The sequence below is a fragment of the Cucurbita maxima genome, unplaced genomic scaffold (assembly GCF_002738345.1).
Source record: "Cucurbita maxima cultivar Rimu unplaced genomic scaffold, Cmax_1.0 Cma_Scf00034, whole genome shotgun sequence".
NCBI lineage: Eukaryota > Viridiplantae > Streptophyta > Magnoliopsida > Cucurbitales > Cucurbitaceae > Cucurbita > Cucurbita maxima.
This window is the reverse complement of record NW_019272050.1, coordinates 1,484,238-1,509,686: the sequence shown is the minus strand read 5'-3', so window position 1 is coordinate 1,509,686 and position 25,449 is coordinate 1,484,238. Positions and strand designations below refer to the sequence as shown.

Sequence of the window (25,449 nt, the reverse complement as noted above, 5' to 3'; positions counted from 1 at the left end):
ATAAAAATTAAAATAAATGCTTTCACAAAATTTAATATTTTCCAAAGTAGTAAATAATTATAAAGTAGTGGACACATGATTTTTGTGTGAGTGAAGTGCTCATTTATCATTTTTTTTTCTCTTTAAATTTATTTTGTGTGTAAATAATTAATGAAAAATATTTGAAATTTTGAAATTTTGAATGGAGGGTGACATTAATAGATGTGTGCCCAAAATATGACTAAAAGTAATTCCAAATATATATTTATAGAAATAAATATTAAAAATAATAAAATAATTTCTTACTTTAGTTAAAAAAATCTAATAATTTTATATGTCAATTAAGAAATTTGGGTAATGGAAGAAAACCCCACCAATTTGAAGTGATAGAAACCTAACTCCATTATTTGTATATATTTGTTGATGTTAATGTATCAAACTCGACCGGGTCTTACACAACCGACCAATTCTAACACGTAGTAGAAAAATATAACAAATAGACTTACTGTACTAGGGAGGAAGTCCGATTTTTTTAAATTTTAATATTTATGTGATACAGTGAGATGTCAAAATTATTATTAATTTTTTAATTTTTTTAATTTTTGAGTTTTTTTTTAAGTTTATTAAAATCCTAATATTTTTTTAAAAAAAAAACTTATAATTTTATGATGAAAATAATATAGCGAAGAACTTTTGTCTTGATCATCCTAGGTGGACAAGATGACGAACTGCCACGTGGAGGAAAATGTATATTTTGAAATCTTTAATGTGGTGGACCCCACATAACCCTATCCTTTACCCAAACCCTCGTGACAGCGAGGCATCCCGCCTAAAAAGAGTGATTGCATTTCCTTCAATCTTTTTTATTTTTTCAAAAAAAGAAAAAAAATTATAATAATTTTGACCTCTAAAATATAATTACTTTCTAGTTTTAGCTTTAAATTTCTTTTACGAAAGTTTAAACATGCTTTTAAATTTTTTATCATTTTAAATCACATACAATTCATGACAAAAAAAAAAAAAAATGTAAATTATATATCTTCATATATGAAAAATTAAAACAATAAAAAAAAAAATTACTTTCTAAATGGGTTAAATTATAAACTAATTTTCACCGTAAGATCAAGAGAGTAAATTGTAAAATCACACAGACCTTCTATAGCGTTTTGATTTAATCGAAAAGAAAAAGAAAAATAAATTTAAAAGAAAATTGAAGAAAATAAGGAAAAGAACATATTGACAAGACAAAAATATGCCATTTGAGTAACATACACAAATTTATGCTTTTAATGGGGGAATCTCCACATTATTTTTTTTTTATTTTTTTTGTTTTTGCTTGTTATATATATATATAAAGGAATATCGAAAGCTAAAAAAAGAAAAAGAAAAGTTATATTTAATGGAAAGGAAAAAAAGAAGAAAATGATTGATGGAAAATTATAAAGGGAGATATGAATAAGAGTAATTGTGGAGGTCGCTCATATTTGTCCCACCAACACCAAAAAAAAAAAAAAAAAATCGAGATTTAATCTGATTTATGAATTTATTTGAATTAATTATATGCTAAAAAAATTATTAAAAGCGATAGTCTCCGTAAATTAATTGAAAGAAAAATCACAAATTTATAAATAAAAAGTCGGGTGGTGATTTCAAATATTTTATAAGTTAAAATTTTATGAATTAAATTGGTTCATAAATTTAAAATATATATTTATTTTATTTTATTTTTTAATTATTTATAAGTTTTTATAAAATAATTTTTTTAAATAACCTATGGTAATTGAGTTGCAAAATCTTAATTTAATAAAAATAAAAATATAATAATTTATTTGTATTATAAAAAATTTATTATTATAAAAATGTAAATAAATGACTCTGAATCGATTAAATGAGATGGATTTATTTATTATTTTTTTTTTATGAGATTGAAAATTCAACCTAACTTTTGTTATTATCTAACCATAATATTAATTTAATTCCCAAATTCTTTTAAATATTTAGAAATATTATATAATTTAATTTAAAGTGAAAACAACGTTTCCATTATTAAAGGCAGGCCCTAGTCTAAGAAAACTTTAATTTAATTAATTTATTTATAGTATTTGCATTGGTTTAAAATAATTATTAAATTTGGAAGAGCGTTACTCATTATTGACAAAAATGCATATGGTAAATGGACCCCAATAAATACCTTAATTTGCACCTCTAATCTTTTACTAATTAAATCCCCTTCCACACATGTACATACCATACCACCTTTTTCTTCTTACTTTCCCTTTAAACATTTCTCAATTACATCTCCTTTCTCATCTTTATTATATACTCGACTTTACTCCACTCCTTATCAAGTACACTATTACCAGATATTGATCGTTTTGGCTCATTATGTATCGCCGTCAGCCTCACGGTTTTAAAATGCGTCTACTATGGAGAGAGTCTATCCTTACTCTAATCAGTGTCTGACTCTAATGCCATTTCTAACAGTCTAAGGCTACCACTAGTAAATATTGTTTGTTTTGGTCCGTTATGTATCGTTGTTAGCCTCACGGTTTTAAAACGCGTCTACTATGAAGAGGGTCTATCCCTACTCCGATCAGTGTCTCGCACCGTTCGGTGACTGACTCCGATACCATTTGTAACAGTTCAACCCCACTGCTAGTAGATATTGTCTATTTCGACCAGTTATGTATCATTGTCAGCCTCATGGTTTTAAAAGGTGTCTGCTAGGGAGAGATTTTCACACCCTTATAAGGAATGTTTCGTTTCCCTCTCAAACAGATAAGATCACACAGTGTAACCATTTCTCGAACCGATGTGGGATCTCACAATCAACCACCTTTGGGGCCAGCGTTATTTCTTACACACCACATGATGTGTGACTCTAATCCATTTGTAACAGCTCAAGCCCTCAACTTTTTCAACCGATATGAGATTTCACAATCAACCCCTAGAGGCAAGCGTCCTCGCTAGTGCATCGTCTGGTGTCTGACTCTAATACTATTTGTAACAGCTCAAGCTCACCTCTTCTCCGATCGACGTAATATTATATTACGATTAATTTGGGATGAAGTAGATGGTGGAGAGGGAAGAGGAGGCCCAAGTTCCCAAAGAGATTGAAGTAAGTGATAAGATAGATGTGGGGCTTATGATCATCATCATCTTCTTCTTTTTGGGTCCAATTTTAAACAAAAAGAAAGGGTATTAGGAATGATTAGAAACTTAAAATACTCAAATGGGTCTATTCCAAATTCCTCTTACCAATCCCTAATCACTTCACACATCAAACCAAAACAACACAAAAGTTGAAGAAGAAGAAGGGTTTTGGCAATATCACCGAAGTTGGGTCCTAATCTTTGGTTGTATACTCTTATAGCTATTGAATTGGTGATTTGTCTTATGAAATGTGTATTGACTTTTGTTTAAAGCTGCATGAAATGGATATTAAATCTTTCTTCAAATGCTAATCAAACCAAATATATGACAAAATCTAATATCATGAGACTAGGGTTGGGTTTACTTTGTCTTTAATCATATCATTATCTTTATAAATTATATATAACAAACAAAATTTGAGATGTATTGGTTGAATCTTTTGACAAAATTGGTTCCTTTTTTGTTACTTTTGGGTAACAATGTGGTTTATGCTTTCCTTTTGCAAAGGGGTTTGGTTTTTGAGATCCTATGTTGGTTGAAGTGGAGAACGAAGCCTTGTAAAGGTGTGGAAATCTCTCCTCAGTAGACGCCTTTTAAGATCATGAGATTGACGACAATACGTAACGGGCCAAAGCGAATAATATCTTCTAATAGTGGCCTCAGACTAATACAAATGATATTAGAGCCAGACATCGAGCGGTGTGGCAGGGAGGACGCTGAGCCCCGGGGGTAGATTATGAGATTCCACATTGGTTGAAGAGAGAAATGAAACATTTCTTATAAAGGTGTGAAAACCTCTCCTCAGTAGGCGCCTTTTAAGATCATGAGATTGACGACAATACGTAACGGGCCAAAGCGAATAATATCTTCTAATAGTGGCCTCAGACTAATACAAATGATATTAGAGCCAGACATCGAGCGGTGTGGCAGGGAGGACGCTGAGCCCCGGGGGTAGATTATGAGATTCCACATTGGTTGAAGAGAGAAATGAAACATTTCTTATAAAGGTGTGAAAACCTCTCCTCAGTAGGCGCCTTTTAAGATCATGAGATTGACGACAATACGTAACGGGCCAAAGCGAATAATATCTTCTAATAGTGGCCTCAGACTAATACAAATGATATTAGAGCCAGACATCGAGCGGTGTGGCAGGGAGGACGCTGAGCCCCGGGGGTAGATTATGAGATTCCACATTGGTTGAAGAGGGAAATGAAACATTTCTTATAAAGGTGTGAAAACCTCTCCCCAAGGCGGTGTGCCAAGAAGGATGTTGGACTCTCAAAAGAGGTAACATTTCTTATAAAGGTGTGAAAACCTCTCCCCAAGACGGTGTGCCAAGGAGGATGTTGGACTCTCAAAAGAGGTGGATTGTGAGATCTCACATCGATAGGAGAGGAGAACTAGAAAGGGAAAAGAAATATTTCTTATAAAGACGTGGAAACCTCTCTATAGTAGATGCATTTTAAAACTATGAGGTTGATGATAATACATAATGGACAAAAGCAGACAATATCTACTAGTGGTCTCAAGTTGTAACAGACCAAAACGAACAATATCTACTAACGGTGACTTAAGACTGTTACAGTTATTTATCAACTCAAACTAGAGCTTACTCTTATCTCGATCAATTTAAGGGAAGAAATCAAAGAAAAAGCAAAAACAAAAGCATGTTTAATGCAAAGCAAAGTCAAAATGAAAGAAAAAAAAGGTGGGGGGAATTGTCTAGAATCATTAAAGAAAAACGTGCATTTCCCTTAATCAGCGTAGATTTTAGAACAAACATGGTTTTACAAGTTAATGGCTTTTACAAGAGGCAGCCGACCTCACAAGGTGAAAGAGACATCAACAGTCAAACGATGTTTTCCTGTAAGAGTGTCTGGTCTTGATGTTTCTTTTCGAAAAGCTAATCAAAATGGTCCATCACTATCGCATTGCAATTTTTAGTACAAGTATCGAATATATCTCCCTGAGGTCTTTGAGAGAATCCCAAAGCAAACCTATGAAAATTTAGGTTGAAAGTAGATAATATCATACTATTGTGGAGTTAAGTGATTACTAACCATTTCCATGAACGTTGTTTAAGTTTTCAGGTCTTTTTTCTTGTTTTATTTTTCGGTATGGCGCTCCTCTAATGATGGTGTGTTTTTGGGCTGCTAACTTAAGTTCAACACTTGGGGCTAAGGTCTCAAAAGCAGGCTGAAAAGAAGGAGAGCCTCTTACCCTACAAGTAAAGAAGAAAGAAAGAAGGAAAAAACATAAAAACAAAAGCAAAGGGAAGAGTACAAAACAACTTTCTACATTTCCTTTCTATCTTAAACCATATTTTCTATTTGTTATCCTTAACCCATCTCCCTTTTTAAATAAAAAAACTTATCTTTCTTTCTCCATGTTTTGAATTCTAATCTCTCTTGGACGTGCATGAATAAAAAAGCGGACATTTTTTTGTGACTCCTGAGTAAATGGGGCGTACACGAATGAATTGAGATCGGATCCAAATGAGAGAGACCCATGATAGTTAAGAAAAACTTAAAAAAATTGAAAGTAATTAGCTCAATCATAAGAACATGTTTTGATTTGAACAATTTTATGTTGAGTGATCTCTTAAGAATTGTCCTAAAATGCATGAGTGAGGACAAAGAATACTTAAAGGACTTGTCTTGGTCTATAGAGATTGTATTCACTCTTAGAAACAAAGGGTAGTGTGGGATCCCATAAAACATTAAGGTGTGGAAACCTTTCCCTAGACATTTTAAAACAGACCATATTTGCTTGTAGTGGGCTTGGACTGTTACAATGATATTAAAGTCAGACACTAAACAGTGTGCCAACGAGGACGCTGGCCCCGCCCGAAGGAGGGTGTATTGTGAGATCCCACATTGGTTGGATAGGAGAACGAAACATTCCTTATAAGGGTAGAAGCTTATCTCCCGTAGACTCGTTTTAAAACTGTGTGGCTGACGGCGAGAGCCAAAGCAAACATTATTAGGAGTCGAATATGAATTTCTCATTCTAATTTACATTCGAATGAGAAGAACAAGGTAAAGTTTTTGTCTTTAATTTGTAGGGAAACGAAGAAAGGAGGGATTTTTATTGATGGGTATGGGACAAAATATACCTAGGCGGATCCCATGATAGTAAAAAAAGGGGAAAAGAAAGGTCCCACGTGTGGATGAGAGATGAGAGAGTGATGGAAACATAATTTCATCCCTATTTAGCTTTATGTGTATGTAGGGGATGTGTTGCTTGGGGATTCCAACAATGTGGGCACAAGTCTTGGATATTGGCGCCACCTTTTTAAGATCATTCTTACATTTTCTATAACCACGCTCTTCCTAAACACGCTCAAGCTTTGGGAATCCTATGCCATTTCTCAAAGAGATCGACATTCTCTTGTGATATGGTCACGTTGTCTACTTCTCACTTTTTAAGATTGAAAACTATTCTCACGTACCAACACAAGTCTTTCCAACATATTTTATTTTCCACTCACATGTATCTCAAGAAAATTCCTAAGAGATCATCCAACATAGAATTGTCATAAGTAAAGCATGCTTAACTAGGAAGTTCGTAGAATTGAGTTGTGCATCTTTTGAATCTTTCTTAGTCGTCATTTACTAAAGATCACTCTTGTTAAAGTGTAAATGATGACCAAAAACGCCGTCCGGATGAGAGCAAGACGATGTGGAGCTATGTCAGACAATCATTCCCAGTTTCATCTCACTGTTCATCAATGTCCCAAGAAAAAGACATTTCACCATTTATATAACTCTAGATGTTTGTGTACACACAAATTTGTATTCAAACATCCAAAGTTTAGACTTTTTCCAATAATCAACACAATATCAAACCCCGCCATTCATAGTAAAGCTCTGTAATCATGTCTTAAACATGGGGCACATTGCTCCACCACTACATACATTACAATAGGATTGATGCTCATTAATGTCTCATTAAGGAGGCTGCTGAGGGCAGGCCAGCCCCAGCACCAGCCCCAGCCCCAGCCCCAGCCCCAGCCCCAGCCCCAGCCATGTTCTTGTTGCAGAAACTGTAAGTTCCAAAGAGAAAGGAAAGAAGAAAAATGGGGAAATCTCTTTATCATCTTTATATAAAGATGCATTTTTTATTTTAATTTATTTTGGTTATGAAGAAGTGAGATGACAGACAAAGCCTGAAACATGGTCAAAAGAGTGGAATGAACAAGCTGGCAAGATCTCAGCTACCTTCACTTCTTCAAAATCCAATTATTCCTTTCCTTTTTCTCTGCCCGAGTCTGCATTGCCACCAAGCTTTGCTTCATGGGGGGCTACCAAATTAAGCATACATTTTCCCCATCCTGTCACCCTCACAGCCCCTAACACCTAAAGTAACTCACTTTCTTCTTATTTTTTTTTGTTTCTTTTTTAACCCAATTCACTCTATGCTTTAATCTCTTCATTTTAGCACTTTTGGTTCTTAAAACTCGTGTATTTCCATGCGATTTATATGATTGAAAGAGGTTTTTGATTGGGCAGCTATAGTTGTAACCGTCCAAATCTACTGCTAGCAGATATTGTCTTCTTTAAATCTTTTCTTTCGAGCTTCCCCTCAAAGTTTTTAAAATGCGTCTGTTAGTGAGAGGTTTCCACACCCTTATAAAGGGTGTTTCGTTCTCCTCCTCAACTAATGTGGGGTCTCACAATTCACTCTCCTTCTTGGCCCAGCGTCCTCGCTGGCACTCGTTCCCTTCTCCAATCGGCATCCTTGCTAGCTTACTGCACAATGTCTAGCTCTGATATCATTTGTAACGGCCCAAGCCCACTGCTAGTAGATATTGTCCTCTTTGAACTTCCCCTCAAAACTTTTAAAGACTTTTAAAACACGCTGGTAGGGAGAAGTTTCCACACCCTTGTAAAGGGTGTTTCGTTTTTCTCCACAACTGATGTGAGATCTCACAATCCACCCCTTTCGGGGCCCAGCATCCTTGCTGACATTTGTTTCTTTCTCTAATCGATGTAGGATCTCACAATCCACTCTCATTGGAGGCCATCGTCCTCGTTAGCACTCCGCCGATGTCGAGCTTTAATACTATTTGTAACGGTCCAAACCCACCACTAGTAGTTATTGTTCTCTTTGAGCTTTCCTTTTCGGCTCCCTCTCAAAGTTTTTAAAACACGCTTACTAGAGAGAAGTTTCCACACTTATATAAAGAATATTCTGTTCTCCTGGTGATGGGGGATCTTATCTTATGTCTGTCAACCAAAATGATTTGCTTTTGTTTTGAAGGTCCCAGAAATAGGTCTCTTCTGGTAACGGGGTGAAGTTAAGAAAAGTTGGGAAGTGATGGGGTTGGCCTTCTCTTTTTCACTGCAAACTGCAGAGTTGCATGAAATCTTAGGCATTATTACCATTTCACCAACGCTTTTGATGACTTTTATTATAGACGTCACATACTCCTCGCTTGTCACTGGCCGTCCTTGCTGAAAAGATGTAATGGGTCAGGATGTATTGTTAACTATGAAGGCCCATGTCATGTCAATGATGTCTTAATGAGCCTACCACCACTAACCTGCCCATTTCTGGGCCTACGGTTTCCATCTCTTCAGTTACCTTGCAGACCAACACACCCAATACTTGGGCTCACACTGCATGGGTCTCTCAGTTACTCCCTCATGGTTTTTCTTTCCCTTTACCACGGCTAGGTTCATGTTCGTTTAGGAGTTTGAAGCTTATTGAATCGACTTTAGAGTATGCATATATTATGGGTTCTAAGTTAGGCGAAAGCTACGGTATAAACTAATGTGATGATTCTATAGAGCGTGACTGAAATATCATTTCATAAAAGAAGTTTGTACCTGGGTACAAAATGTATGATACGACTATGCATGACATGTATAGACTCCTAGACGCTCCAGGACACTCTTATGTGGCTTCAGGACTCTTGAATGCTCTCCCACCTCGATCTGCGATATCGTTCACCTAAAAAAGAAGAGTATAATAAGCAATTTATTTGTAGGTTTTTTTTTCGCATCCTTATCCTAGCAAGTATCCACGATATTTTCTCTAGCTTCGAGGGAGTGCGGACTAGGTTCCAACTCGTTCTTTTCTACAACTTAGGTAGCTTGCCCTCTTATGCAGTGAATGATAGTGTCCTGAGATGAGACGTGACCTCAAAAGTATCACTAAGGGGAAAGTCATTTGATTCGATATTACTCTTTAAACATCATTCGTAGAGGTTAGCTAACAACCTTTCCATGGGACCATACTACCACTATAATTTGGGGGTTGCGATCCCCTGTGTGCCAGTCATCTAATAGATCATCTACGTGGCCCCATGTTCCCCCTCTTAGGATGGGTTTTTATGTCTTAGAGGTCCTATTCAAGAGACCCATTAGCTATCATCACTAGGTCGGGGCGCGAATTGCACTACCATGGCCAGCTCAGCCTAGCTCAATGAGCTTTGTATCGGAGTACAGTCTCGACGGTATAGTATGGAACAGAGAGGGAAGTGGAGGTTTCGATGACACTATTTCACACTACTCAAGTCTGATCAACTACCTTGGTTGTCTACAGTTTCGTCGAGGGACATGGCCCTTCTCCAACCTCTCCTAGGTGGTGGCACTCGTGGCGGCGCCCAATCCTCATCTGGGGTCAACTCTCTAGCCTCCTCCGTAGGTGGGTGCTACTCCACCTTGGGGTTTGGAATCATTTGAGCCTTCGTCGACCCTCCTCCTACCCCCTCTGGGACTGGGTTCGAGATAAACCTCTCCTCTCTTAGGTGTTATTATCTGTCAACAGACGGGGAATAAGAATTAATACCACATTTTCGTTGTGTCAAAACAAAAGAATCACAATTGATATTATTCACAACTCTCAACAAAAATCCCAAAATCATTCCAATCAAATTTTCCTACACCTCAAAGATTAGTGAACTTACCTGATCGCGGAGGGGCGTGTCGGTAGCTTGAACCACAGAGATACTAGACTCTATATACTAAATGTCTACCGAACCTAAGGCCGATGCTATGATATCATAGCATTTGGGTCTCTCAATTCCTCCCATAGTTTTTCTTTCCTTTTACTGTGGCTAGAGTTTGAAACTTAGTGAATCGACTACCGATAATTCTCAACCTTAGAGTATGCATATATTATAGGTTCTTAGAGTTTATTTATGATCCAATAAAGCTCTAGAAAATAGACCTTATTTCTATGTTATAGTATAAACTAATGTGATGATTGTATAGAGCATGATTGAAATATCCATACTTGGTTTGGTTGAAGATTTGATTTGACTTCGAATATGATATCTCGAGTTCCCACGAAACGCTCGAGATAAATAAACATAGAGATATAGACCGTGATAGGCCCAGTTTGAATGGTGTCATTTAGGTTGAAGTCCATGGAGCTTGAGAGGATGTTATTGGGCCTCAAACTAGAAGAAGGGTGTATGAAGCTAATCTGGTGCGTGGAACACTGGAATATTCATATAGCAGAGAGCATGGATGCCCAGACCAGAAGGGAATGCAGAGGTTGTCGGGTTATTTAAATTCAATATGTCACTTTTCAATTTCATTCAACTCTTTTATCAATTGCTAATAATTACATCCAAACATCTTCCCTCATCTCTCCTATAGCCCCACCTCATCATCCTCAATAATTTTCTTTCTTCTCTCTTTCTTATTCATTTTCATTACGTATTAGTAGTGGGGTTTGACTGTTATATATGGTATCAGAGCAAGACACTGGGTGTGATGTCCTATATTAGTTGGGAGGAGAACAACCCACCATTGATAAGAGTGTGGAAACCTTCCTCTAGTAGACGCATTTTAAAGCCTTGAGGGAAAGCCCGAAAGGAAAAACCCAAAGAGGACAATATCTGTTAGCAGTGGATTTGAGTCGTTACAATGGGGGTGTGCCAGTGACGACGCTGGCCCCTAAGGGAGATGGATTGTGAAATCTCACATCGGTTGGAAAGGGGAACGAATCATTTCTTGTAAGGGTGTGGAAACTTCTCTTCCTAACACACACGTTTTATAACCGTGAGGTTGGTGACAATACATAACAAGCCAAAGCGGACAATATCTGCTAGCAGTGAATTTGGGGTATTACAAATAGTATCGGAGCCAGACACATGGCAGTGTGCCAGCGAAGACGCTAGCCCCCAAGGGGGTGGATTGTGAGATTCCACATCGGTTGGAGAGGAGAACAAAGCATTTCTTATAAGGGTGTGGAAACCTCTCCCTATAGACGCATTTTAAAAACGTGAGACTAGCGGCGATGCGTAACAGGCCAAAGCAAACAATATATGCTATCGATGGGCTTTTTGGGTATGACAAATGATATCATAGTCAAACACTGGGTAATGTGCTAACAAAGACGTTGGCCTCCATGGAGATGGCTGGATTGTGAGATCCCATATTGGTTGGAGAGGGGAACAAAACATTCCTCATAAGGGTGTGGAAACCTCTCCCAATAGATGCGTTTTAAAACTGTGAGACCGACAGCAATACGTAAAAAGCCAAAATGGATAATATCCGCTAGCAATGAACTTTGACTATTATACTCGGAGAGAAAAAATCCACCTACATCCACATGTAGTAGCTAATCACTATAACTTACAAATGTATCTCTCACACTACAAATTTAAACGTCACACAGAAGACAAGAAATCAAAGTTTAGAGAGGAGTAAATGATTGCAAGCTTCCAAAAGATATGAAATTGGATACTCCAAGAAATTGAAGATAATGGAGTAGAGATGCATCAAGCGTTTGATCATACATGATAGTTTCATTTGTTTGTTTTGGTTTGGAACATAGAGAAGCTAAGTACAAACGCATAGCCAAACATTAAGGAACGGATATGCAGAGGGAGAAAAAAGAAGATCAAAACTTGGAAGCAATAGCTACAGCTATGGGTAAGAAGGTGTGAATGAGAGGGGTAGCGGCGTGGGTGACAGTGGGTTCACATGAGAGTTCCCACAGACACACACAGAGCTGTAGTTTTCACAACTTTGATACCACTTCTATATTAAATTCATTTTCTTGGCTTTCATTTGCGTTCATAAAGAAAAACTCGTCCCCCCCTTAACGTCCACTTCACGAGAACGACCATTTTCTCCAACTTCCTTTGTTTTCTTCTGCCATTCTTTCATCTCTTTGTCTTCTTCCCACTCTCGGGATGTGTGTTTGATTCCCTCTTTCTCTCTCTCTTGATGGTAGATTTGTTGTTCACCGTGCCCATGCACACAAATCATCACCAAAAATCATTGCAAACAAGTCTCTCACTGCTTTTTTTAATGGAATTAGCTGATATCATGCTTCATCTTGAGCCATACTGATATATATGTTCAAAAGCTTCAAGAAAAATAAGAACTTTATTATTCCTCCAAAAGGGGTTCTCAAAAACCGCCACCTGAAAATATATATTCCACTAATTTATACAATGACAAATGATCTAACACCAAAAAGCACAACCCTTTTAAGTTGATTTGAAAGGAAAAGAGAAGAAAACTCAGGAAAACATTGCAGATTCATGGGGGAGGAGGTGGGAAGAAATCTTGATATTTCTTCGAGAAAAATCCAATTAAATTAAACATATTCATATTATGACATTATTATACTTCGATGATGATTCAGTTGAAATGTTGCTGCTCCAACCAAGGCCAAAAACCAGAGTGATCATCCATTCCACAGAACATGTTGGACAAACTGCTGCTTTCTTCTTTAGCAATTTGAGGATGATTGTTGTTATCAAGTGGCTTTGGTGGGTCTGACGATCTTGAGGAGGTTTGAAAGAGCTGAGCCAAAGCTGGAGGCCTTAAGGAGGTGGGAAAAAGTGGCCTGTCTGTTGGGTGGTGCTGATGCTGATGAGGGCTATCAATGGCTGGTGTTCTTGAGATGTCCAATTTGATGTTATCAGAGCTGTTTTCACTTCTGTTACTGCAAGACCCTTCTGTTTCTTTGTTCAGATTGATTGATTCCGTTGGCTCTCTACTTTTTAGTGCCATTATCTGTCCCCCAAATTCATCAAATTCACCAATCAATACATATATTACCAAATCACTTCCTTCTCTCTTTCTCTCTCTTGCATTTATATGCACCTTTATAGACTCATCATTACCATATTTTTGCCTTCAATCTAAAGAACTAATCATTCCTTACATGCATGGCAACACAAGAAATCTATTCATGTGCTATTAATATCAAACATAAATCTCACTGATCAAGCAAATGGATTGAAGATCAAGAACAACACACAAGAGAAATTAATGAAGTGAAGTGATTGGGATTAAGCTAACCTCTGCTTGAAGTTTTTGGTTGTGGGATTTGAGGGCTTCATTATCTGATTTCATAGCTTCAAATTGTCTTTTAAGAACATCGTAGTCTTTCTCTAGCTGCTTAGTCTTCCACCGCGCCCTCCTGTTTTGAAACCAGATAGCTATCTGTCTGGGCTGTAGACCAAGAGCTCTAGCCAGCTGCATTTTTCTCTCAGGCTCAAGCTTATTTCCCAGTTCGAAGTTTTTCTCAAGTGTTTTGACTTGCTCCATGTTAAGTCTCCTCTTTTTCTCACCTGCCTGTGATCCATCATCAGAGAATTCATCCTCACCGTTATTTCCTTCTTCCACCATTTCTGCTCCTGAAAATGACATGGATCGTTTTCCTAGAAATGATGCAACACCTGCAACAACAACAAAAATGAAAACCCATTTCAAAGATGAGACTTTTTTTCATCTTGTGAAGAACTAAAAAGATGGTATTCTGAGAGAGATCATTGAGTAATATACCATGGAATTCTTGGGGTGTGCAAGAAGGTAGAATTGGGTTGAGAGACGGAGGAGAAGAGTGGTGATGATCATGATCTTCATGGGAAGTTTGTAGCATGAAATTTGCTGGAAAAAAAGCCATCCCATTGCTCGTCATGATGACTGCCGGAGCTGCGATCGCCGCCGTCTGCGGCCGGAATCTTGTCTTATTAATGGAAGTGGGATTGAATGAATTGGGTTTCTGTTTTTTTTTTAGTTCGTCACTTGGGTTGCTTCAATTAATGGAGAGAAGAGAGATCAGAGGCATTTATATGTGAAATATTGGTTTATATACCATCTCAGCTCCTACCAATGGCTGCCTTATTTCTTCTCTCTATAGATACGTAGAGAGAGAAAGAAAGAGAGAGAAAGAGAACGTGTGATCTCAGTTCTTAGCTCGTATTGAGCTGCAGGATTCTCTTTCATTTTTGCTTTGTAAGGGCAGGAATACAATACTGTGGATAAGTTTAAATCGGGGTGGCTTTAATTACAAACTTAGATCCTGTACGGATATTGAGAAAGAAAGATAATAATAACTTAAACATCAACCGAAACAGCAGCAGTAATGGAAACATTTTTCATAAAGTTCAGATATTTAGTATCAGTACGCTCTGTAATTAACATCAAACACGTTCACAGAAGTGTAATTCCAGTTCTAACAAAAACAGGGTGATGATTAATTAGAAGGGGAGTAAGTTAGAAGCAATAATTACGAGGTATGAGTTTATATCAAAGACTATGTGAGTGAGTCAAATCTTGATGATTAGGTGTTATTAAAAGGTTACTTTTTTCATATCTTTCTGGAGAGAACCAATGGCGTTTTCCACAGATCTTTATCTACCAATGCATGACAGTTGTATGAAAAAGAAAAACACATTTTTTTTAACAATCATATAAATAAGAAGAGAGGGTAAAGTGCTTTTCAAGTTTTCTGATTCCTAATTAGTTGCTAAAAGCCTTTAAGTGAGGGGAGATTGAGAGTTCGTTAGGGTGAGAAATGAAGAGAAAACAAGCACAAATGGAAGGTTAAATGGTTACGAACATAGCCACTAGGTACTCAACTCCATCCAAAAGCGTCCCTTTTCTTCAATTCTCACCTCCTCAGCCTTGAGAACAAAATTCAAGTGGGAGATTTGAAAGAAAAGGAGAAAAAAAGAGGAGAAAACTTGGTATAGGTGACATATTTGAAAAGGGAAAGAAGAAGAATGAAAAAGTTATTTACTTTTGATTTTGTTTGAAGAAGGAAAGAAAGAAAAGAAAGAGGAGAGAGGGAGTGAGTGAGTTGGGTGGAAGTCTTAGGTGGAGCGGTGGGGGCAGGAATCTAGGGGGATGGGTCCGGAGGGAGGGGTGGGCAGGGGTTGCTACCTAACCCACCAACAGCTATCGTGCACCAGGACGAACCTATTTCCCATCATTCATTTTATCATCACTTTCACTTTCTCTTTCTCTTTCTCTTTCTCTTTCTTTCAAGTTTTGTTTTAGACACTAAGAGGAGAGGATGAGCCATGGAGATGGTCTTACGTCTTCATGATGTCCAATATCTTTCTCTTTCTTCATGATGTCCAAGTTTTTTTCACTTCCATGCAAATTCTCCCACTCTCATTTGTTCATACTATTTCCTTCCACCCTACCTCTGTAATGCATTTGAACGCTGGAGTATCTAACTGTGAAGTGTCTGTACTGATAGGATTTATAAGAATTTTGAAGTTAAATGAGTTTGACTTACCATGATCTTATGTTGGGTGACTATTCCTTAAAAACGTGTAAATGAAGACAAGAAAATTGTCAATATTGCAAGGGTGTAAAGGATACCAAATAATGTGTCGAATTCAAATTCTAAATTTTAAATGTCGATTCTAATCTAGACACAATTTACCATTTCACTTGTGGGTTTGAATAGTTATATGATTAAGAATTTCTAACGACTACGTGGGGTGGGAGATTTCGAACCTACAAGTGCACTAGGGAGAGCTTAGGTTGACAATGACTCAAAACAATTTAACTATGATTTGTTTGTCATCCATTTAATGAAGAGATGATGAAGATGAATAGGTTTGAGGTTGGGAAGGAAATAATATGAGATTCCTTATAAGGGTGTGGAAACCTCCCCAGTAGACACGTTTTAAAATTATGAGATTGACGGTGATATGTAACAGGCTAAAAAAGGCAATATCTACTAAGGGTGAGCTTGGGTTGTTACAAATGGTATAAGAACCAAACACTGGGTAATGTGTCAGCGAAAACGCTATGCCCCCAAGGAGGATGGATTGTGAGATCCCACATTGGTTCGAGAGGAAAACGAAACATTCCTTATAAAGGTGTGGAAACCTCTTCCTAGTAGATGCGTTTTAAAACCATGAGGCTGACGGCGATACGTAACGGATTAAAACAGACCATACCTAATAGCGGTTAGCTTGAGCTGTTACACGAAGCAAATATTAGTATTTTCGTAGTGTTTATAAGAATGCTGAGAGAAATGGAAGTGGGGCATTGTGGTTTGTGGGGATGGATGGATGCATGAAAAGAGGAAGTTAGTTGGAGTAAGGGATAAGGCTAAAGGGTTATGCTAACTGCAAAAATGAATAGCTAATTAAGCAGAGAGTATCCAGTCCCAAAAGCTTGTTTGGGTAGCAGTATTTCTTCTTTCTTCTATCTTCAATTGATTCCATAATGTAGATGGACACAAAGAAACACAGACCAAATAGGACCCATCAAAGCAAATTCCAAGCCATCATTTGGTCCCATAAATAGCTCAATATTAAAGAATAGATTAATCAGCAGCCACACATGATGAACACGATGCACGTTGATTATGGGAATTGTATATAAGATTCTTGTTTCTCCAACAGTGGGTTTATGGATAAATCTAGACAGTAAAAACTGATGCAAATATGAGAGAGATCCATCAAAATGAAGCCTAGAGAACATGGAAAACAGGGATCTGGTGATGATGAGACTGCATAAAACTCCCCTTTAGAGGGAAAATAGTGAGTTTGAAAAAGAAAGGATGCTCAGCTGCATCATCACATGTCTTATGAGTTGGAAGCTTTGCACTGCCCCATTGGAATGGGGTGGATCCATGTTCTTCCCCCTGCCCTGTTCCTCAGTTTTTCAAAACGAAAAAAAAAAACAAATTTTAATTAATAATCTGAATCTTCTCCTCCACATGTGTTCATGCTTCTGGTGAATTCAGCTGACACTGATTGATCCCATGTGCTTCATCTCTCTAACGTCACTAAATTTTTCTCTTTCATGTTTTTATTTATTTAATTAACCTCTCTGAAGGCTTTGCTTCCTATAAATCTATATTCATTTCCCCTTTCAGTCAGGAAAGAAATGCAGCGATAGGGATTCCCCAACAACTGCCATAGTTTACTGTTTCTTTAATAAAAAATTTAAGATGGTATTTGCAATCTGAGCCGTTGGTTTGGTAGGGACAATATCCTGGTTGGTTTCAACATTTATGAACAGTGAGTTTGTTTAGGATTCCAAAAGTCTTCTGAAAAAGTGAAGGAAAAGAAAGCTTATTTAACCATTGCTTCCTTATTTAGATGAAATTCAAACTCTTACAGTTTTGGGTCTCTTTTGTCAAACAAGGCTTTGTATTCTTTTAAAGGAGTGCTTTAATTAGATAAGAGAAGTTTTATGAGGTTGAAAAGGCCTTTCCAATGGTCTGCCTTCTTTTTGGATATCATAATTATAGTGTTTGTTAGTAGAAAAAGAGGTGTTTTTTTATTACAACACACTATAAGATATCTATTTTTTGAAGGGATTTTCATTCCTTGTTCTCCTACATAAACTCCTGGCTTATTCTACCCTCCTTCTTCATTGCTTAATCATTCTTAACTCATTGTTCAATCATGGTTCATCCAACTTGTTAATAAAGTTCTTTCAAGATTAACATCGCGATGGATGTGACTTGAATTCTTGTTTGGATTCATATGTTTATGAGAAACGTTTATATCTTAGTTTCCTTTGTCTGTACTTGAAAAAAAACTTCTTATTCTAACCAGTTTTAGACCAAAATCTGTGGATATGGTGAGAAATTGGATGGTTTTACAGACTTCACTTTTCACTTTTCCTGTGTTCTCCAATCTGGAAGGACAGGGTCTTAGAAGAAGGGGGGGGGGAACCATCCCTTGAAGCAGATGGCTGCTTTCTGCCAATCAGTGAAGAAGAGATGGCCATTCATGCTGTTGGGCCCTTTACTTTGACGAAGGATTTGGAATGCTTTACAAAACATAACGTAGGATGCAAGAAAGAAAAAGGAAGGAAAGGATAAGATTGGTACACACATAGATATGAGTGTGTGTGTGTGCCTTTTGATATATTAAAATAAGGTTGATGTGAACCTCATTTTTTGTTTTCTCCATAGTGATGAAAAGACGTCATCTGCTTCCCCTCACTAACATGAAGGAAGATGAAATCAAAGGCTCGAGGCCTCCAGATTCGTTCATCTTGAGGAGGGCGACAAACATAGACACTATGTGAGATCTCACATCGATTGAAGAAGGGAACGAAAAAATTCCTTATAAGAGAGTGGAAACCTCTTCCTGATAGACACGTTTTTAAAACCGTAAGTGTGAGAGCCCACATCGGTTGGAGAGGAGAACGAAGCATTATTTATAAGGGTGTGAAAATCTCTCCCTAGCAGACGCGTTTTAAAACTTTGAGAGGAAACCCAAAAGATAAAGCTCCAAGAAGACAATATCTGCTAGTGGTGGGCTTAGGCCATTACAGTGAGGTTGACGGCGATACGTAATGTATAGATCTAAAACTTCTCCCTCGATGAGTTGAGTGAAAGATAAACATAAAGGCTGGCTGGCGAAGTGAGTAAACGGAAGGGAAAGCAGGTGTGTTGGTTAAAGGAGTGTAGGAAAGGAGGCAGGAGTCTCCTTTGGAGGAACAATGACTTCCCTCCTAGGGGCTCACTCAGTTTCTTCAAGTCACTGTTATTTGCTAAGACCCACACCAACAATGGCACACTATGACTGACCCACCAGCCAAAGGGGATCTGTCTCTTAACCCATCACAGCAACAAAAAGGTCCAAACAGTTTTCCAAAGGACAATTATTTCAGATACCCCCAAAAACAAAACTTTGTACACTACAATTGCCCCAACATAATTGCTCCTTCTACCATCATTTTCTGCAAAACTCAGAATATACAAGCTCCTTCTTCCACTTTCCTTTTTTTGTTGTTTATTTCCTTTTCCAGCTCCATAATTTTCACTTAAGAACGTTTCGAATCGACTAAATCAGGTTGAATATTTCCCGGATCATGCTTAGCCTACCAACAGTGTTAGCTTGGCTGTTTCAATCCGAGTAAAACAGTTTCTATTTTATGGGATGTGATGTTTTTCAACGTACAAGAAAAGGGTTGATTCATACAGGGAAGATGCTGTTTAATAAAGAAGAAGGGGCCATGATCACTTCCTAATGTATCAACTCCGACCATGACAATACAGCCACAGTGTGTGGGAATATTGTGCAATGCATGGATATAAATGTTAGGGCTGAGAGTTAATCAATTCATTATCATTCGAGTTTATGCCTCTTGTTGCCTAAATGCCAAGAATCATATAATAAAAATGCATGTTTGATGTCTAGTCGATGAGACCGCAGTCGACAGCAAAAAAATTAAAGACCAGACCGACCTGTAACTTGTAGGAAGCTATTGCCTGCTGGAGCAAGCTGCAAGTCTCAGACAATTGCAGCTGGAAGGAACCATCCAAGGCGGCAAAATCATGATATTGCTTACGGGACTTCATTCTTGCTGCGCCCAAATCATGCATCCATCCATATGGCCTCCCTATAGAGTCTAAACGAACCAAATAAGTCTATCGAATTTAAGAGTAACTTCAACGAACAAACAGATTAAGGAGAAGACAATCTGTTAGCAGGATAGTAAAAAGTACAATCTGGGAGACGATTCGACTCGTATTTTACCGACTATTCAGAGGCTAAAATTTAGCAAATTTTAGAGGTTCAAATGACTGGTGTGATTGAACTCTATGAAATGTAAAATTTATACATACAGCTTTCAGATGAATGTACGTTCTGATAAAAATATCAGTGCTTTATTTACAATGGATGAGCAGAAGGACTCTCTAACGTCTTAATGTTCGAGACCACGACTACCCAAGTCAGCTGCAGCTTTGGCAGCTCGATTCAGGGCATCAGAAATGAAAAGAGCTCCCCTGGAGAAGTAGCTACTCCTGACCACCGTATCAGCAGCAGCAGCAGCTGTTCTTCCAGTGGCTGATATAGCAGATTTGGTTGTCTGCAATACGTGGTACTTCTCATCCATGGTTTTAGCCGCTTCATACCCTGCACCAATCATGTCAGTAAGGCCAATTCTGTTACTCAAATCAGCTACCTTAGCTGCTGCGGTTGCTGAGACCTGATGAGATTCATCAAATGCTTTGGCTTTTGTAAATGTATCTTTGCCCAGCACGTAACCCATGGCCAGCATGGTTTTGACTACGTCCTGGGCCATGGACACTGCGGTTCCAGTGGTGGAAGCAAACTGACTTCTTTGAGCCGACTATACGATAAAGAACTCGTTAATTAATCAAAGTTCGACCATGGGAACTAAACATATGCAAATTTCAAGAGTTGGAAAAAATTAATGAATATCATTTGTCGATTTTCGACACTTACAGCAGGAGTACCGTCTTCTTCATGGTAACCGGAAGGCCTGCTCCAGAAATCAAATTCTTCATCAAAATGTCCCCACCGTGTTATGCACACTCGTTGATCTACAATTGTTGCACCCTGCAATGAACAGATATTGGACTCTACAACATGTTCATTAACCAAATCACCAGAAACGATTGTTGATTGAAAACCAAATAGTAGACAGAACATAAACAGAATGATCAAACTCAAACAGTTGAAGCTCACAAACTGCAAGTACCCATATAGAAATTCCTTAATCATTTGATGCCAAGAGGAAATTCATTTGATATAGTAAAAATTCCATCAAGTTCATTCCTAAAAACAATGCAAATTTGCAGCAAAAGAGAAGATAGTGAGATAAATGCGTTCTGCAGATTCAACAGTAAGTATTACAAATTATGAATTCTAAATGCTAACAAAGTTGTTATCACTAATCACAGATTCAACAACAACAACAATGTTGCATGTGCCTAACCATTTAAATGCCATCTCTATACAATAATAAACGGGTCCGTTTTTCTTTTCAATAGAACGCATAGTTACATCCATGTCGAACATTCGAGCGCAGTAGCAAATTCCTATTAAGGCTGCTTCAAATTTGATGAAGCCAAAACCACACTTCTACAGTTCAATGATGATGAAGCAATTTATATTATTTGAAAGCCATTTTCGATGTTATTTTGATTCTAATCATTGTTGTCGATTTAACGAAGGGGCGTTACTTGAGGAAGCGAAAGGACCCTTCACTATTTAGTAACTGCCTAAGTCCACAGCTAGCAGATATTATCCACTTTTGCTCATTACATATTGCCATCAGCTTCACGGTTTTAAAACGCGTTTACTAGGGAAAGGTTTCCACATTCTTATAAGGAATGTTTTGTTCTCCTCTCCAACCGATGTGGGATCTCACAATCCACCTCCCTTGGGGGCCAGCGTTCTCGCTGGTACACCGCTTGGTGTATGTGTCTGATACCATTTGTAACAGCCTAAGACCACCGCTAGCAAATATTGTCCGTTTTAACCAGTTGCGTATCGCCGTCAGGCTCATGATTTTATAACGCATCTACTAGGGAGAGGTTTCCACATTCTTATAAGCTCGGGTATGTAGACGGTGTCCAGCTCTAATAAACGCATTTTAAAACCATGAGGCTGACGACAATACGTAATAGGCCAAAGTGGACAATATCTGCTACCAGTGGTCTTAAGCTGTTACCCAATTGTGCTACAGTTTTTCCAATTGAGAAGGAAAAAAAATGCCCCTCCTTTTCTTTTTGCAATCAAAACTGCCACATCAAACACATTGGTCAATTCAGCATTTATAAATTGAATACTCACACTCAGCAGGCAAGCAGTCTCTTGAGAGTAAGCATCTTTGAATGACACATATGCAGTGCAGGCATCTTCACCAGACCTGTTTTCATGAAACCACAAATCCTAACACCAAGCGCTTTTGAAAGAACAAAAAACTAAAACAAAATCAAACAAAAAGGCCATAATTTTAAGGTATGATTTACTAAACAGCCTCTTCAAACTTGATCACATTTAGAAAGATCTATTGATGTCTTTTAAATATATGGATCATGGAATTACGGAGTCAAGGACATGAAATCAAACTCCCAATTGGAAGAAATGAATACCTCACAATCTCAACGAGCTCGATTGCGCCAGAGAAAGCGAAGAAATCGAGGATATCCTTCTCCGTTGCTTTAGGAGACAAGCCCGTCACTTCAACCGTATACCCACCAGGATTCATGTTTTCGCTGCGACAGTAAATTGATTCGTCTCTTGTCCCGTTGAAATGTAACTTGCGGAGGAGACAATCGAATTGACTAGCAGAAAATGAAGTTTCAGAAGAAAAAGAGGAACTGAAGAACTTTAGAGCTCAGTGGGCTGAGCTGGGCTGCCCACGCTTCAGATTGAACAATGGGCCTTCTTTGATTCATAATTTAAGCCTGCAAACATCTGGGTCTACGAACTTTAGACCGAATTACTTCATGGGTAAGAGGCTCCTCTTTTCAATGGATCACATTCAAAAGCGATTCACTCAGAAACATATGAAGTATGTCCGCATTCCTCTTCTTTGGATTCCATTTATGGAAACAACCATTAAAATTTTATGAAAGGTTATGCAGAAAAGACAGCAGTCGGTCGACAAGACTTTGGGGCTTCGATGTTTCTTCTGTTTGTCAGTGGGGATCTTCTGCTACCTCCTGCTAACTTTCACAACTCACGAGAGCTTCTTCCACTCTGACGCTTTGACTTGGGTATCCTCTGTTCTTTTCTCTTTTTCAAGCATAAAGCAGCCTCGTTTATACATTGTTAACTACGTTTAGCTTGAGTTTTCCTCAGTATTTTATCCTAAATCCTCATGTTCTTCATACTTTTAACAAAACCCCATGATTAATGGTGGGTAGAAAAAGGGTCGTTCAGAACTGTCACTCCCAATAATTCCTCAGAAAGAAACACCAGAGAATATGAACTGTTTAGGAAAACAGAGGAGATTTGAAAAGGGTATGGTCTTAAATGCTACACAAACTGGCACGTGCAGGAATTCAACATTTTTGTTTTGAAGGGAAAAAGAAAACAACTTTCAGAACTCTCCTCTTCTTCTGTGGTGTCGCAGTCAAATGGGGTTTTGTGGGCACCAAAACAGAGGACTTTAAAGCTCATTCAGACTTTCTTTATAAAGCAACAACACTAAGGAAGGAAAGATAACGATAATAACCATGGATAAGATAGAACAAAACCGGCGGCCTTTTGAAAAATTTATAAACAAAATTGATCTCAGAGCATAGTGATGGTAATTCATATGATTTAAAACGAACTCTAGACAAGCCCTTCTATTATACGACTTTATAACAACATATATATATATATATAATTGTGTGTAGGCATATTCCATATTATCTGAGCTGATGAAGACCAAAATCTATAGAAGAAGAAGAAGAAGAATGATAGAGATAATAGATCATTCATTATTACATGAGTAAGCTTCTAATAATGGCAGCCTGAGCACTTTCAGGGTCAGTTGATAGCAACAGCTCTGATAATCGGTCGCTTAAGTCGCTCACCTCTCTTTGTAAGCTTCTTATGTAGTTGCAGGTCTCTTGAAGAACCTTTGAAGCTGATACCTATAAAACTCCACAAATTAAGAAGAATGAGATTGTGGGTGTAACCCATTTCTGAAATAAACATGAACAGAGTGTAGAAAAACAGAGATACCCTGGAGGAGGAACGGGCATTGCGAATCTCAGGGATGAGTTGCTGTAACTTGGAGATCAAATCAGCAATTTGTTCATCAGAAATGTTGCTAGAAGGCACAGATGAGCGCCTAGAACGCGAGCTTCTGGACGACATTATGGTCTAAACTTAAGAAGAAGGCTTGTGGGCTGCTACCTGCTATGCTAAATCTATACTGATGTTAGCAAGGCAGCAGCTGTCAGAAGAAGAGGGATGATCTTGATGGACAAAGAGATATGGGATCCATGAAAAGAAACTCGAAGTGTTTATAGAATTAGTAATCCACTATTTGTTGGGGTCGAACAGGACAACTTGACCACAGTCCTAGTACTGCTTATTATAAGCTTGAAATAAGAAGGAAAGCAGCATGCGGCCATGGCCATACCGTCCCTGCTCGATCTGTCTCCAAACTGGGGCTAAAAATTTCAACTTGGTTGCGCATGTAAGCACACATATGGTGTTCTATGGCTACTAAGAGTAAGCGGGCCTCCTAATGTCAGCTTCAGAGCACTGCACACACCCATGTTATGTAATTAAGTTTGGATACAGGATTTGATATGGTACACGAAAATAATTAAGCTCAATGTTGGAACTGTATGTAAATGAAAGAGATAAGGGGTTGATGAAGAGTCTAATTGTGAGGATGAGGATGATCAGCGATGCATTGTCCACGCCATTGGATTCGTGGCCTGAGGAAGAGAAGGGAAGAGGGGCGTTGGTTAAGGCTTGTCTGCACAACTTTGTTACCAAAGGACATTGCCTGTCATAAGCCGTTTACGGGTGTTCCCCAACTTTTTTGGAGCATCTCTAATAATTTTAAATTATTTAATCATCCTTACATGGTTGTTGCTTGTAGAGTGGAAGATTCAAATCTTTGACATGTTAATCGAGGTTGAATGTATGAGATCCCACATGGTTGGAGGGGGAATGAAATGAGTGTGGAAACCTCTCCCTAAAAGACGCGTTTTAAAACTGTGAGACTGACGGCGATACGTAATGGGCCAAAGCGGATATATCTGCTAGCGGTGAGCTTAGACTGTTACAAATGATATTAGAGCAAGGACGCTGGGTGTCATCGTCCAAGGAGTGGTTGTGCTCCCAAGTAAGTCATCGAGGACGGTGACTAGTTTAAGTGGGGGAGAACATCGCAACCTAACTATGAAAAGAGTATATTGTGACCCTCATGTTGTGACAAGAGAAGAGGCGACCCACAAGTGGCATCCATTTGGCCACGTGAGGGCCTAGACGAGTGCCATGATGCGACCAAGGAGGATGATGCATCATTTAACACACCACACAGAATGGGCATTGAAGAAAAGTTGAAGCATAAGGGGAACGAGTAAGCAATACTAGGTGGTACGGGTGTGCAGGTACTGCGCCCCAGCCCGAGTGTCGGAGGTTGAATTATACAACTGTTATTTGGACGGTATCTGTAAATGACATGGCATGGGCATGAGAGGGCCAATGCCTCATAGAACCTAAATGAATGGATGTTCGGGATGTCTCAATGAGATGAGCAACACGTGGGCCGTTCTCAATGGCATGACCGAATGAAATGTGATGACCGACGACACTCCGAGACTTGGGATGGCGTCAAGACATATGTGCCATGTCAATTG

At 38.2% G+C, this 25,449-nt stretch overlaps 3 protein-coding genes across 4 annotated transcripts; all 3 read right to left on the bottom strand.

Annotated features, from left to right (window-relative positions):
* Positions 1-12,488: 12,488 nt before the first annotated feature.
* Positions 12,489-14,351, bottom strand: LOC111467574 (homeobox-leucine zipper protein ATHB-13-like). Its single transcript, XM_023112537.1, has 3 exons — positions 13,893-14,351; positions 13,407-13,786; positions 12,489-13,118 (listed from the first exon to the last, which is right to left on the bottom strand). The coding sequence occupies exons 1-3, from the start codon at positions 14,026-14,028 to the stop codon at positions 12,741-12,743; spliced, it is 894 nt and encodes a 297-aa protein (XP_022968305.1). The 5' UTR covers positions 14,029-14,351; the 3' UTR covers positions 12,489-12,740.
* A 5,466-nt stretch (positions 14,352-19,817) lies between these two features.
* Positions 19,818-22,449, bottom strand: LOC111467575 (binding partner of ACD11 1-like). 2 transcript variants are annotated; one of them, XM_023112539.1, is made up of 5 exons: positions 22,228-22,449; positions 21,926-22,001; positions 20,573-20,686; positions 20,313-20,456; positions 19,818-20,239 (listed from the first exon to the last, which is right to left on the bottom strand). In XM_023112539.1, exons 1-5 carry the CDS (start codon positions 22,341-22,343, stop codon positions 20,081-20,083), a joined length of 609 nt encoding a protein of 202 aa, XP_022968307.1. In that variant the 5' UTR covers positions 22,344-22,449; the 3' UTR covers positions 19,818-20,080. The 2 variants fall into 2 exon arrangements, with proteins under 2 accessions (XP_022968307.1, XP_022968306.1); XM_023112538.1 differs by having other exon boundaries at positions 19,818-20,456.
* A 1,077-nt stretch (positions 22,450-23,526) lies between these two features.
* Positions 23,527-24,585, bottom strand: LOC111467576 (transcription factor PRE6-like). Its single transcript, XM_023112540.1, has 2 exons — positions 23,813-24,585; positions 23,527-23,721 (listed from the first exon to the last, which is right to left on the bottom strand). The coding sequence occupies exons 1-2, from the start codon at positions 23,945-23,947 to the stop codon at positions 23,569-23,571; spliced, it is 288 nt and encodes a 95-aa protein (XP_022968308.1). The 5' UTR covers positions 23,948-24,585; the 3' UTR covers positions 23,527-23,568.
* Between the last annotated feature and the right edge of the window lie 864 nt (positions 24,586-25,449).